This window comes from Zootoca vivipara, chromosome 10, assembly GCF_963506605.1.
Source record: "Zootoca vivipara chromosome 10, rZooViv1.1, whole genome shotgun sequence".
In the NCBI taxonomy this organism is placed as follows: domain Eukaryota; kingdom Metazoa; phylum Chordata; class Lepidosauria; order Squamata; family Lacertidae; genus Zootoca; species Zootoca vivipara.
The window spans coordinates 48,428,610-48,443,956 of NC_083285.1; the positions used below are offsets into that span (position 1 = coordinate 48,428,610).

Sequence of the window (15,347 nt, forward strand, 5' to 3'; positions counted from 1 at the left end):
CGCGGAGAGAATTTAATTTGCCTTTCTGGTCAACTTTGTGTGCGTGTGGAATAAATATAGAGCTATGTTGAAATAGACATTGGGGGGAAAATAGGCAATGAAATGACAGCATGGCTTTTTATAACTTTCTCTTATCAGGAATCTTGTATACTACATCAAAGTCTTCAGTTTAAAGACCAGTGTTTGCTAAGCTTGGTGCCCACACTAATGTGTTTGATCTTTTTGGAAATGGAGTTGATTCAATCAAAGTGGTGTTGAAAGATGGTGGGATACGATAGACAACGGAACAAGTAACTGAGCTGCTGGCAGCAAAAGCCTCTTTTATGCATTATAATCAGATTATGCTGCATAAGTCTGAATTTGAACACTGAACATGACATTTTGACTGTGTTTATTCTGTAGAATTTGATGTCAATCCAAAAATCAGACTGAATCGTGTTGATTATTGAGATCCAGTCCCTTAATATTGCCCTTGCTTTATATCAAGGTGTCCTCTGCTTTGAAGTGCATTGCAGGGCCGGCTCGCCCATTGGCCCTAGTGGCGCAGGGCGCCTGGGCGCTGAGGGGGCGCTGAGGGGCACCCCAGCAAGTGGGGGAGCTGCACGGCGACCTCTCTTTTCCCTCCTCCTGCAGGGAGGTAAGCGAGCAGAGCAGGGGCACTAGGACCCTGTTCCGCTCTGCAGCGCCAGGGTCATCCCTCACCCCGGCGCTGCGTTTCATTGGTAGAGGCGACGCCACATGGCAGCAGCTCTACCAATGAAAACGCAGCGCCAGGGTCATCTCTGTTGGCGGGAAGGCTCGGATGCCTTCCTGCAGTCTGGGACTCTCCCTGCTGGCTCCGTGGTGCTCCGCTGCTGGTGGGAGTGGCTGCCCATGGGGGACTTCTGCGAGGAGTGCAGAGACACAGCGGCCTCCCTCACACCCGCTCCGCTCGCTTCCCTCAGCCCCCCCACCACGTCGGGGTGGTTTCCGCCCAGCTCCTTGCCCCCTTGGCCCCAAGAAACTGCCACCCCGGGCCGCTGCGGAGAGGCTGCCGAGCGCTCCCAAGCCCCGTCTTCCACGCCTGCTGAATGGCCGGCGCAGCTGCTGCTCAGCCCAGGCCCCTTGCCACCTGCCAGCCCCCCACGGACTGCGGGGATGGTGGGACAGGCTGAGAGGGAGCCTTTGGAACTGAGGCGGCGGCGGCGCTGCTTGTGAGGGACGCCTGAGAGGCTTCGTTGAGGTGGAGGCCGCCCATCCTCCTCAGGTTTGGCTTAAGTTGTTTTTGGGGGGTGGGGGGTTTGGGAACCTCCCTTATTCCCTCTTTGGGGGGCGCCGGAGGGATCTTCGCACCACGGCGCCGAATATGCTTAAGACGGCCCGGTGCATTGTGTGTGTGAGGTAGAGAGCTATAAGTTGTAAAGTTTGTGATGTCCAAATGCGGTCAATATGTATTTGCCCCAATTTGAGCTATAAGCATTGCATACAATTACTTCTTTTCTGTGTTTGTTGTGAAATCTACTTTGTAATCTGCTTAGGTGGTGAAAGAGTTGTGCGGCTGCATTCCAAGATCATGGTAAACCATTGCTAATGTTTGACTGCAAACATGCTGGTGTATCGTGGTTTGATTCTCCTTGATTGGGGATCACGGTTTATTTCTTTTGTTCCAAAGAAGCCACATTGTAGTCAGGATTTGTTCTTGGCTTTCCAATTATTTTTTGTTTGAGTGAAACAAACCACAATCCCCAAGCTGGATGTAGCACTAAGCTAGTGTTTCTGAATTATTACTCCCATAGGGATGCAGTGAAGTGGGGACGATTTCTGCATTCACAGTTAACCGTTAACTATGGTTTACTATGATGGGTGAACGATGCCACTGATAGGCAGTGGAGGAAAAGAGAGACAAAACTGGTTGGGAGATCATAGTTCCCTACAATAGAATTTTATTTTCCTAAAGTCTGTGGTCTTTCCACACCTCTACAATACAAACATCAGTTGAGAAGTAAAACATTAAAGCAGTAAATATGGTTTTGGGGTTATGTATACAGTGGTACCTCGGTTTAAGTACACAATTGGTTCCGGAAGTCTGTACTTAACCTGAAGCGTACTTAACCTGAAGCGAACTTTCCCATTGAAAGTAATGGAAAATGGGTCCAAATTCCAAATAGAGTTGCTAGGGGGCAGAATAAAACTGTTGTCCAAACTGTACAATTTGCTGTTAGAATGGTATACTAAAGATGAATTGACGAAAGAGGTAATGATAAAATGGGCTAAGGATTTTGGGCATAATATTGAATACGATGCGTGGTTGAAACTATGGAACCAAACAATAAAATTTACAGCATGTACTGCTTTGAAAGAGAATGTTTGGAAGATGATGTATAGATGGCATTTAACCCCGGTGAAATTAGCAAAAATGTATAGAATGAGTAATAGAATGTGCTGGAAATGCAATGAAAAGGAAGGGGACTTTTATCATATGTGGTGGAAATGTGAAAAGGTTAAAGGCTATTGGGAAATGATATATAATGAACTGAAAAAGATTCTTAAGTATACCTTTCCCAAGAGACCGGAAGCCTTTTTGTTAGGAATGATAGGTCAAGAGATAACCAAGGAGGATAATACCTTATTTTTGTATGCGACAACCACGGCAAGGACATTATTGGCCCAAAAATGGAAGACCCAGGACTTACCGACAATCGGAGACTGGCAGACAAAGATTATTGAATATGCAGAATTAGCGAGACTGACTAGCAGGATTCGAAACCAGAGGGAGACAAGGTTTCTAAGGGATTGGAGTAAATTTGTGGATTATATGGAAAAGAATTGTAGAGGTTTAAAGACACTTGCAGGCTTGAAATAAATCCTACGAATTGACTTTAAAGACTAGATACAAAGGAACTGCGAGATAAGAGCGGATTAGAAAACCTATTGAGGGGAGGGAGGGAAGTCAAACTCGGCGGAGTATTTTGTAATGAGTAATAAGAATTGTTAAAAGAGTGATGTATGTATTTTGAATGTTTGTTTGTTTGTTTGTTTTGTATATTGTTTTAAATGTGTTTAATTGGAAAATTTAATAAATAGTTATAAAAAAAAAGAAAGTAATGGAAAATGGATTAATCCGTTCCAGGCGGGTCCGTGGAGTACTTAAACTGAAAGTACTCAAACCGAAGCGTACTTAAACCGAGGTATGACTGTATTTAGAAAGAAGGGAACTCTAGAAATGTCTATAGAGTACTGCTCAGGGATACAGTGGTACCTCTCCTTACGAATTTAATGCGTTCCGAACGCACATTCGTAAGTCGAAAAAAATTGTAAGTCAAATCCCATAGGAATGCATTGGGAGAAAAAATCTGTAAGTCAAAGCAACCCTATCTAAGAATTCGTAAGTAGAAAAAATCCTATCTAAACTGCATCCAAGATGGCGGACGGAGCTCCGTTCGTAAGTAGAAACATTTGTAAGTAGAGTTATTCGTAAGTAGAGGTACCACTGTATATGCAAGTTTGAACTGTAGCAAGGTGGTGGTGATGATGATGATGATGATGATAATAATACCTTTATTGTCAATGTACAACCTGTGCACAATGAAATTAACCAAGCCTCCCCCCCACAAACAATCTCATTGCACTCTGTGTGCTTGTCGCACAACACACCAACCCCAAAAGTCAGTTGCATTATTTTCTGTTCAGCAGCCTAACAGCCCACAGATAGAAACTGCTTTTTAGCCTGTTGATACGACTGATTATACTTCTATATCTCCTGCCCAGGGGTAGAAAATTAAAGAGGTGCTGGCCGGGGTATGAATCGTCCCTGAGAATTTTTCTCTCTCTCCTAAGGCAACGATCTCTTGCGATGTCATCTAGCGGGCTCAGGGGATAGCCCATGATACCATGCGCTGTGTTCACCACCCTCTGTAAAGACTTTCTGTCTGTGGCTGTCAAGCCAGCGTACCACGCTGTGATACAATATGAGGAGGACACTTTCTATTGTGGACCGGTAGAAGGAGGTCATCAATTGTTGTTTAATATTGTTCTTTCGCAAGACCCTGAGAAAATGGAGTCCCTGTTAGGCCTTCCTAACCACCTGAGTTATATTGTTTTTCCAAGTGACGTCTTCACTAGGGTAAACTCCCAGGAATTTAAAGGAAGAGACTCTCTCCACACAACCCCCCCCCCCCCCCGATATACAACGGGGCTAGTTCCCCTCTCTTCCTCCGAATTGTCACATGGCCCTGCAGCCACCTGGTGTGTGGAATTTGCAGGCTGGTCCATAAATATTGGTGCTCCTGATGAATAATATGATCTGAAACGCAGAGGGTGGCAACTGTAGTGCCCGTTAAGATTACAAATGAGGCTTATGCTGCAGTATGACGCACAGTTCACATTGCAGTAAGTCCTACTGAACTCGGTGTGGCTTACATCTGAATGGACATGTATAAGATTGCACTGTTAATTCATTTGTTTGTTTATTAAATTTACAGGTGAAACTCGGAAAATTAGAATATCGTTGTAAAGTGCATTTATTTCAGTAATGCAACTTAAAAGGTGAAACCAATATATGAGATAGATGCATGACTTGCAAAGCAAGATATGTCAAGCCTTTATTTGTTGTAATTGTAATTATTTGTCGTTAGGCGGGTCAATTATAAATGGAATGGAATTAATGAAATGTAATAGCGATATTTATTTTTGTTTATTTTTGTGTTGTTGTAACTATTTGTTTTATTACTGTGGAATTTCCAAAAGAAAGTTTTTGTAAAAATAAAAATAAAAAATAAGTTGCATTACTGAAATACAGTAAATGCACTTTTCGACAATATTCTAATTTTCTGAGATTCACTTGTATATCCTGATCTCCCTCTCAAAGGAGCCCAGGGTGGCAGACAACAAATGATAAAACAAACCAAACAAAAAACCTTTAAAACAATTCCAGTACAGATGCAGGCTTGGAGAGAGCTCAGCTTAAAACGCCTGGTTGAAAGAGGAAGGTGCTGGCAAGACAACAGAGACAGTGCCTGCCTAATATTCAAGAGGAGCCTTTTTAAGTTGGTGTGTGATCATTAGTAATGAAATACCTTTTCTCCTTGCAGAATGAAATGTGCCTGGCAACCCAGCAGCTCTCCAAGCAGCTTCTTGCGTACGAAAAACAGGTACGCCTGATTTACCCTACGCAACCTCCATGTTCAGCAGATTAGATGGTAGAGGTGAAAAGTTTCTAAGGGGTTTGCTTAGGTATATTGCTGGCGATGCCAAACTTGCCTCAGCATCTTGGAGTAAGAATGGGGGTGGGGCGAGGGGAGAGCATAAGAAGAACCTGCTGGACCAGGTCAGTGGTCCTCCTAGTCTAGCATCCTGTTCTCACAGTGCCTGACCAGATGCCTGTGGGAAGACTGTGAGCAGGACCTGAGCACAGCAGCTCTCTCCCCTCCTGCAGTTTCCAGCAGCTGGGGCGCAGAAGCATCTTGCCAATGGCAAGAGGGAAGAAGGGTGCACACCTGTGTCCAATACCGCAGGTTGCTTTTAGTTTATCCCATAGAACTCCATGGGAGGCACTGGGAACCTAACATCTTGTTTTCATTTCCTTTGCAGAACTTTGCCCTGGGTAAAGGAGATGAAGAAGTGATATCCACCCTTCAGTACTTTTCAAAAGTTGTGGACGAGGTAATCCAAATGGCCGGCAAGTTTTGTCTTAGGTTTTTTTTTTATGGTGTCTGTTTATCTCGTTGAAGCTGTGGCGACCTTGAGATTTACAAAGGGGGAGCGCGGTGAAGGGTGGCCTGTTTGTGCTTTATATAGTCTGTAGAAAAGGCCTCATCTTATTCTGCTCGTAAAATGATGGGGCGAAGGAGAAGCACAGAGAGAGAGAGAGAGAATCCTGAAGTTCCCTTTATCTTATTTAGCAGTTCTTGTTAAATTTATGCAAAGTGTTGTGGCACCCTAAAGATGGACCCACTTACTCTGGCTAGAGTCATTGTTATTGGCTGCATCTTTCTGCCTTTTGGCCCACCCTTTGCAACTTTTTCTCTCTTACACACCAGGGGTGGGGAGCAGGAGATGCCCTCCAGTTAGAGGTGGAGTCTTCACAGAGCCCAGTATTCATGGCTAGCAATCAGGAATGATGGGAATTGTATTTCCAGCAACATTTGTTGGGCCACAGGCTTCCCACCTCTGGTCTACGCACCTGTGTGTGTGTGTGTGAATCTATATGTGCTAGCCAGCTGATTGTTGCCATAATAAATTCAACTTCTCTTCTGTGTGTTTGCTGCAGCAGACTTAACATGCCAACCCATGTTAGCTTGCTGAAGTTCTGCTATTTCTAGGCAGACTTAAAATAACAGCTCCCGAGTGCACAACAAACGTCGTTCAACGTTTCCAGTATTTAGAATTGGCTTTAAGGGGGAGGGGAGTTCTTTTTCTTTTTGGCTCAAATGCACTTTGTACTTCAAAATGACATTTTGGTCTGTGCACAAATGCAGTAAAAAGATAGTTCAAAATTCTTGGCCTACATTTGCCTTCAGGAGGCTTTTCTGGCGCCTCTCTTAAATTTATAACGCAATATTTCCAGCTCTGCAGAGACAGTCAGGGGGTGTCTTCCCTTTCCCTTTCTCCACCCATTGTCTAGAGACACAGAACATCTCTTCTGTTGGCTTGAACCCTGGGAATTCTAGTCCTCATTGGGCCAGGGTACAGTGTCTTCTTTCTTCCTAGGCTTCCACACCCTTTTCCAGCTGGTTTCCATTTCTTAACCACACACAGCCAAGATGCACAATTCAAGGGATGTTGGAGCATATCTACACTAGAAGTAAATATTGTTGCTTATACCAGTGCTAACTGTCCTGGCTTCGCCCAAAGGATCCTTGAATTTGATTTGTAGTTTGGTGAGAGTGCTGAGATAGCCGTACCCCCACAGCCTCTCACAGAAATTGAAGTTTCTGAGGAGAGGGAGTGGCCATTAAATTAGTTTACGTCTGTGACATGGACTTATAGTTCATTTGGTTAGAGCATGGTGCTGATGCCACGCCAAGGTTGCAGGTTTGATCCCCATAGGGGACAGCTGCCTAGTCCTGTATTGCAGGGGTTGGACTAGATGATCCTCAGGGTCCCTTCCAGCTCTACCATTCTATGATTTCAAGCATACAATCCCATGGAAGTACTTATTTAGTCTTAGCTTTTTATATATAAAATAGCACCATCCTGTAGTGTTGAAACAAGACCAATTAATTCACAACCCTGTTATTTCTCCAGTTTTTTTTCCAAATGTGCCTCTATTACCTGCATATTTTCTAACGGATCTACAATTGTTAGCAAGTTGTCATCTGCAAATAAGCTTATTTTCTCTTTTTGATCATTGATCATTCCTTTTATATTTCCATCTTCTCTGATTACATTGGCCAGAGTTTCAATAACCCTTGGGGCCCTTCCCAGGTGACACCCTTCCCTGGCCCTGGCCCACACCTTCCTTGAGGGCTTTGCCTGGCTGGAATGTGCCCTTGTACAATAATGATTAGAATGCCTTTTGCTTTCCTGGAAGGAGAGAGGTGTGGTGGGGAGACGGTGCGGAAACCTCTGGCTCCTATGTGTCTATATTGTGGCTGACTGCCCAAAGGTAAGAGTCACCTCAGTGGCTCTGCCCACTTTGGCCTTTGGCCTCGCCCACCGAGAGGGACTGTGGCCCTTAGGCTGAAGAAGGTTCTTCATGCCTGGTATTTGCTAACATGCCTCAGGTCTTCTGATCAAGTCCCCTTCTTAGAATCATAGAATCATAGAGTTGGAAGAAACCACAAGGGCCATCCAGTCCAACCCCCTGCCAAGCAGGAAACACCATCAAAGCATTCTTGACATATGGCTGTCAAGCCTCTGCTTAAAGACCTCCAAAGAAGGAGACTCCACCACACTCCTTGGTAGCAAATTCCACTGTCGAACAGCTCTTACTGTCAGGAAGTTCTTCCTAATGTTTAGGTGGAATCTTCTTTCTTGAAGTTTGAATCCATTGCTCCGTGTCCGCTTCTCTGGAGTAGCAGAAAACAATCTTTCTCCCTCCTCCATATGACATCCTTTCATATATTTGAACATGGCTATCATATCACCCCTTAACCTTCTCTTCTCCAGGCTAAACATACCCAGCTCCCTAAGCCTCCCTCATAAGGCATCGTTTCCAGGCCTTTGACCATTTTGGTTGCCCTCTTCTGGACACGTTCCAGTTCGTCAGTATCCTTTTTGAACTTCTTCCTGTTTGGAGATCCGTCTTCATAAGCAACTACTTTCTAGGAATCTTGCCTTTTGATCTCCTTGTTTGTCTACAGGTCCAGCCACACAGTTAAGAAAGCCAATACCAATAAATAATAATAATAATAATAATAATAATAATAATAATAATAATAATGAATTGATACCCTCCACTGTGAAAATTGAAAATTGTGACGACAGCTGTTTTGTTTGAGTCATGTCTTTTGCCAGGGCATAAGCGAAGCAGTCCAGCCTGCAGGAAAAGGCTGCAGAGTAAATATAAAGTCTTGTTTCAAAGCCTCTCCTTAAGTAAACTCTTTAATCTTGAGAAATGGAGACATTTCTTCTCACCTGAAGCCGCGTGTATTTGGCAGCCCACAACTAATTTCAGCAAGACTCACCCCGTGATCAAAGCTCACTGATGCATGGACAGATACTAATATTATTACTAATATCTATGTAAACAGACTTGTTTTCACCTATGGACTGTTCTGAATTTTTAACATGTAATCTGGTAAAGCCAGATGGTGGATATTACAGTTCCCCGTAAGAATGTTTCATGGAAATCAATGTTTTTGATACCTTCTTATTGGAGTTGGTTTTTTGAGAGCGACATGGGATTATTTATTATGGAAAACCCTACTGAAGAATCAACATATTCCCCCCAAAAAAGGTTGGCTTTGAAAGCAAATGGCTTCAAACAATTTAAGAAAACACTCTTTAAATATATACGAATGTGTGTGGATTTAAAGAAAAACAAATAAATATATTGGCTCCTGCTTAATAAGCAGATGGTATTGATTTGGTCCACTGTTCTAATAGAGTACTGTACTGCTCCTCACTTCAGAGAAAGCTATTTGGGCAACTCACTTTGCTATAATGATTACTAACTACACAGAGATAATAATAATAATATAATAATAATTTATTATTTTTACCCTGCCCATCTGGCTGAGTCTCCCCAGCCACTCTGGGTGGCTCCCAATCGAATATTAAAACAATACAGCATTAAATATTAAAAAACTTCCCTAAACAGGGCTGCCTTCAGATGTCTTTTAAAATTAGGATAGCTGCTTATTTCCTTGACATCTACTGGGAGGGCGTTCCGCAGGGCGGGTGCCACTACCGAGAAGGCCCTCTGTCTGGTTCCCTTTAACCTCACTTTTTGCAATGAGGGAACTGTACTTCAGAGTAGGGGTGAGTAACCTATGGGACCCTAACTCCCATCAGCCCTTATCCACCGTGGATGGTGGTCAGGCACAATGGGAATTGGAGTCCAGCAACATTTGGAAGGCAACAATGTCCCCATTCTGGCTTTAAAGTTCCCACAGTCAAGCACAAATTTGAACTTTCCTGTCAGCCCTACTGAGCCACATTTGGTTTTCCATGCAAGCACTTGACGGTGAATATAGGGTACCGGGGATGTTATTGCTGCCTTCTAAACGAAGGGGCTGCCCTCCTGTCTTTCAGCTTAACATTCTGCACACCGAACTGGCCAAGCAGCTCGCAGACACCATGGTTCTCCCCATCATCCAGTTCCGTGAAAAAGACCTTACAGGTAAATCTTCTAGGTGGGACTAGGAGTGCTTAGTAAGAATCAAAGGAAGAGAGGGACACTTTTTCTTCTTGCACTCCAGACAACTTTCGTACCTTAAAGAAAATTAGTTAAGGTTACGCCCCTTTGTGGACTTCCGTGGGAGTTTAAAAACAGCCACCCCACACGCTGAACACAATGGGGCTTGCAAGTGCTAGCACATGCATGTTTATTTGGAAATAGGTTGGGTAAGCTTGGCAGACATGGCAAATTGAAAAGGACCGCTGTGCTCAGGTCCTGCTACTGGGCTTCCTGTGGGCATCTGAATGTCCACCTTGAGAACAGGATGCTGCCCTAGATGGGACAGTGTGCCCTGTATTTAGGGCTTAAGACCTGAGCGACGGCGACAGCTTCTAGACCCAGGAGTGGGAAACCGGTGGTCTTCCTGCTAGTGTTGTTGGGCTCCAGCCCCCAGTAGCCCCAGTCAGCATGGCTGGTGGTCAGAGATGATAGGAGTTGTAGTCCAGCAACAGCTGGAGGACCATTCTCCATCCCTATTCATTGTGGTGTTTCTACTGTTCAGGGAGGATTGCTAGTCCAGTTAAATGTCTACAAAAGAAACAACCCCATTTCTGCCACTGTTCTGCTGCATAATGTCAACATAGGACAATTGACTGAAGCAGTTCTGGGCCAATTAAGGAAATAAATACATTGCACGTTTCTTTGCATGAAGTCAAGTAGTTGCAGTGGAATTTGTGAAGAAGGTCACTGTGAATGTTCAAAGTTTTAATTGGTCATTTCACTGAATCTTTGCACTAATGCGCAAGCCCTTTGTTTTTGCCTTCTGCTTTTTCCTAGAAGTAAGCACTTTGAAGGATCTCTTCAGCCTTGCCAGCAATGGTATGTTTTCACATTGGTCTTTCATTTGACTGCACTTTTGCTGACGGTGTGCATGAGTGGTGATGCTAAACTGTGCCTTCGATGCTTGCAGAACATGACGTCTCCATGGCAAAGTACAGCAGGCTACCCAAAAAGAGAGAGAATGAAAAGGTAAGATACTCCAACATCTTGGCACATTTGATAAGATGAATTTTATGTAATGAAAAGTCCTCAACAAGGTACAGTTCTGTGAACATAAGAAGCTGCCTTATCTAGCTCCGTATTATTTACTCGGACTGGCAGCAGCTCTCCAAGATTTCAGACAAACCCTTAGCCTTCCCTGGAGATCACAAGGGCTCAGCCTGGAGTATTTTGTGTGTAGATACTTCACCATTGCCCTTTCCTAAATGCTTATATAGGATGTTTGAGATGGTTTTTGGAGTGGGGTGGGGGAAAAGAATGCTAAAGGGTTTTTTATGCATATGCAAATAACTCCAATGTGGTGAATGGTGTATATACGTCTTCCACATGATAAGTACAATTCTGAGAAGGGTGTGATGCACAGACTGTTATTGACACCCAACCTTCATAATGAATCACTATAACACCAGTCCTGAAAGATCTACACTGGCTCCCAGTACGTTTCCGAGCACAATTCAGAGTGTTGTTGCTGACCTTTAAAGCCTTAAATGGCCTCAGCCCAATATACCCCCATCGTTCAGCCTGGACACTGAGGTCCAGCACCGAGGGCCTTCTGGCATAGCTGCCAAGTACCCCGTTTTCCCCGGGAAACCCCCATATTTTCTTACCGTTTCCCACAGGTGTCCCGAATAGCAAAATACCTCGTATTCCCCTGGATTACGGCGCTCCTGCCGGTGGCCATGTTATTCTGGTGCCGCGCCAGCACTGGAAGTCGCTTCTACACACTTCTGGACATGCGTAGAAGCGACTTCCGATGCCGCTGTGCCCATTTCCAAAATGTCTGCAGCGCCAGAAGTCGCTTCTACGCATGTCCAGAAGTGTGTAGAAGCGACTTCCGGTGCTGCGGCGCTGCTGATCCTGGATTTTTCAATCCGGAACTTGGCACCTATGCCTTCTCATTTTGAGAAGTGAAGTGACAGGGGACCAGGCAGAGGGCCTTCTCGGTGGTGGCACCCGCCCTGTGGAATGCCCTCCCATCAGATGTAAAGGAAATAAACAACTATCTGACTTGTAGAAAACATCTGAAGGCAGCCCTGTTTAGGGAAGTTTTAAATGTTTGATGTTTAATCTTGTTTTTAATATTCTGTTGGGAGCCGCCCAGAGTGGCTGGGGAAACCGGGCCAGATGGGGAGGGTATAAGTAAGAAATTATTATTATTATTATTATTATTATTATTATTATTATTATTAATTACCTGCTTATTATTGGGCAGGATATAAATAATAAATTAGTAGTAGTAGTATAGTCACAGTGATTTCAGTGGCACTTGGGTGTCATTTAACTGGCTGCTCAATGCACTGCTGACCCCGTCCTGCAATGGCTCATCTGCTGTTCCTTTGCTAACCTTTTTTCGTTCAGCTGAAGGCGGAAGTTGCCAAAGAGGTAGCCAGCGCCCGGAGGAAGCAGCATCTCTCGTCGCTACAGTATTACTGTGCCCTTAATGCTTTGCAGTACCGCAAGAGAATCGCCATGCTGGAGCCCATGCTGGGATACACGCGCTCCCAGGTACGTGTCCCTAGCTGCAGCATCTTGGGCCGCAAACCCTTCTTCGCTGCAGCTGAGCTTGTTTGGAAACCACTGAGCATTGTCTGGTTCAGTTAAAAACTGCTGGCAGGACAAACCCAGTGCTCCCTGACACATCGGACCAAGGCTGCATCCACATCATACATTTAAAGCACTCTCGTTCCATGTTCACAGAATGGACGATGGCAGGATCCCCAAGGATGTGCTGTTATGGGGAGCTGGCTTCAAGCACCAGGTCCGTTTCACAAAGTGTCAGGCTTTGGGGGAAATCAGTTCCCTCCCTTGGGGCAGCCCAAAACAAGAGCCATTTATTCAATAATTCACAGAGAACGACGAGGAAATGCAGCTTTCCTAAAAATGGTGTTGCTCCAACTGAGCTCCACGCTCCCTTCCTAGCAACAGCACTTTCCCTTACGGTGGCCGCCAGCGGCTAATTGTCTCTGAGTCCTTCGCTCTTCAACTTTCAATGCACGCCGAGTTCTGGGAGGAGGAGGGGTCAGATATGCTCTCCAGTGGTAACGTGTCAGCTGGCTGCTCTGTCTCTGCCTCCCCTTCTCTTCTCCCAACACCTCCCAACTCTTCTGTTCAGCAGTCTCTGAGCTGTGACCTTCCTCAAACCACTGCTGTAATTCATTACTGCCTTCCTCTTCTCTGGGAAGTTCAGGTGGAGCAGGGGGGACGGGGACGGACGGACGGTCTCCACCATTCCTCCTCAGTCTCGCCCCCCTCAGTCCAGTCCCTGACACTAAAGCTGTCTGCAAACATGACATGAAGGCTGACCACATCAACCGTGCCGTGTGGGAATCCCTTGCAGACGACTGCAGTGCCTGGAGACAGACAGTCAGGTTGTGTGTCCACAGCAGTGACCAGAGGAGAAATAAACACTGAGGGGGGCTCTGGCGCACCTCTAGCAGCAAAACCAGGCGCCTTCATCTGCCCCAGCTGCAACAAAACATGTCTCTCACATCAGTCTCTACAGCCACAGCAGGCTCTGTGACTCTCCAACGGTTTGACTTTACCCCTGAAGGCGAACTCCTCCATTGTCTCCCGAGACAGACAGGTGCCAATAATAACTATAATCCTAGAATTATAATCCTGAATTCCAGTTCAGTTGACTGGAAATGACCCTAAGCAGAGTGTCCTATACCTAGCAACATTTTGTTGTGGGTTCACGTCTTGTTCTCTTTCTAAGACGTAGACCAGCGATGGGGAATCTTTGCTCTTCCAAATGCTGTTGAACTCCCACCAGTCCCAGAAAATACGGCCTGTGATTATGGGAGTTGGGAGTTCAGCAACATCTGGAGGGCCAAAGTTCTCCTTGCCCCTGATATACCCTGCTCCCTAGCCAGCAACTCCTTGACTCCCAGTATGAAAGACCAGTTTGTTGGATCATATAAACCCCAGTGTCCCATGTTACTGCAAGGAGTTTGCCAACAAAAAAATATTCAGGAGTAGTGTGTGCTCTCCCTCTTTTTATATTTTTCAGATTAAATTTTTTAAGAAGGGAGCCGAGATGTTCACCAAAAAGATGGACAGCTTTCTATCTTCAGTCTCAAGCATGGTTGAAAGGTAACGGATCGTTCCAGCTTGCTTTTGCCTGTTTGCTCTTTTTTGCCGTTTCTGAGAATGAGTTTGCTGTGACTGGCAGCTACCATGAGGTCTGACACCAGCAGTCATAACCGGGTGGGGCACTGGCAAGGGGCCCCCATGGCTTGGAAGGACCCCTCACCTGCCTGACCCAGATGTGACGCCTTCCACAGCCTTCAGTGAATTTTGCAGCAGGGCTGCTTTTGAATGGGAGTCCAGCTTCGCTCCAGTTCAAAAGTACTGCTAACCGTACATGACTGAAGTGTTGCCTGGCGCCCAGTGGGGGACAGTGAGTGGTGCTGTGACTGTCAGAGCAATGGCAGAGAGAGCCTGTGGTGCCCAGGGCTGATCGCAGTCCTGGTTAGGGAGTAGGGGCCTTATCGTTGTCACCATGCCAAAGAGCCCCTATTCCGAGTCTCATAGAATCATAGAGTTGGAAGAGACCACAAGGGCCATCCAGTCCAACCCCCTGCCAAGCAGGAAACACCATCAAAGCACTCTTGACATATGTCTGTCAAGCCTCTGCTTAAAGACCTCCAAAGAAGGAGACTCCACCACACTTCTTGGCAGCAAATTCCACTGTCGAACAGCTCTTACTGTCAGGAAGTTCTTCCTAATGTCTCGCACCAGCCTGGCAGCCAGAGGATGCAAGTGTATCTAGAAAACCATGTTGCTGCTTCTAGGATTAAAAAACACACATGAAAGTGCCCTCTTACATTTCCGCTTGTCTCATTTTAAGTGCCTGGAGAAACATGTAAATTTTAGTTAATTGTTAATAAATTGTTTGTTTACATCATTTAATAAATATGAAAATTTTAATAAATTGTTACTACTTTTAAACAAAGTATTACTAATATATCTCCTCCTTTGGAGGTCTTTAAGCAGAGGCTTGGCAGGCATATGTCAAGAATGCTTTGATGGTGTTTCCTGCTTGGCAGGGGGTTGGACCAGATGGCCCTTGCGGTCTCTTCCAACTCTATGATTCTATTCTATGATATTGTGTATCTCTGATGAGATGGTGAGGGAAAGCTTGGGATCTGACTCTTTCTGAACTATTGAAACGCAGAAGCGGTGTTGAGAAACCAAACACATTTTTGACAAGGTATGGTTCTCATATACAGTGGTACCTCGGTTTATGAACACAATTGGTTCTGGAAGTCTGTTCATAAACTGAAGCGTTCATAAACTGAAGCGAACTTTCCCATTGAAAGTAATGGAAAGTGGATTAATCCGTTCCAGACGGTCTGCGGAGTAACCGTTCATAAACTGAAGCGAACTTTCCCATTGAAAGTAATGGAAAGTGGATTAATCCGTTCCAGACGGGTCCGCGGAGTACTTAAACTGAAGCGTTCATAAACTGAAACATGGGTGTAATTGGTTCCGGAAGTCTGTTCATAAACTGAAGCGTTCATAAACT

General features: G+C 45.1%; 1 protein-coding gene across 2 annotated transcripts in view; it reads left to right on the top strand.

Moving 5' to 3' along the window:
• APPL2 (adaptor protein, phosphotyrosine interacting with PH domain and leucine zipper 2) overlaps window positions 1–15,347 on the top strand; it is a 34,049-nt gene that overhangs the window by 9,223 nt on the left and 9,479 nt on the right. The window contains exons 3-9 of one of the 2 annotated variants that reach the window (XM_035128670.2): window positions 5,070–5,129; window positions 5,569–5,640; window positions 9,676–9,763; window positions 10,598–10,639; window positions 10,731–10,789; window positions 12,179–12,325; window positions 13,830–13,912. In XM_035128670.2, coding sequence (XP_034984561.2) covers window positions 5,070–5,129; window positions 5,569–5,640; window positions 9,676–9,763; window positions 10,598–10,639; window positions 10,731–10,789; window positions 12,179–12,325; window positions 13,830–13,912 — 551 coding nt within the window. The remainder of the gene's footprint in view (window positions 1–5,069; window positions 5,130–5,568; window positions 5,641–9,675; window positions 9,764–10,597; window positions 10,640–10,730; window positions 10,790–12,178; window positions 12,326–13,829; window positions 13,913–15,347) is intronic. The other variant, XM_035128669.2, reaches the window with a different exon arrangement.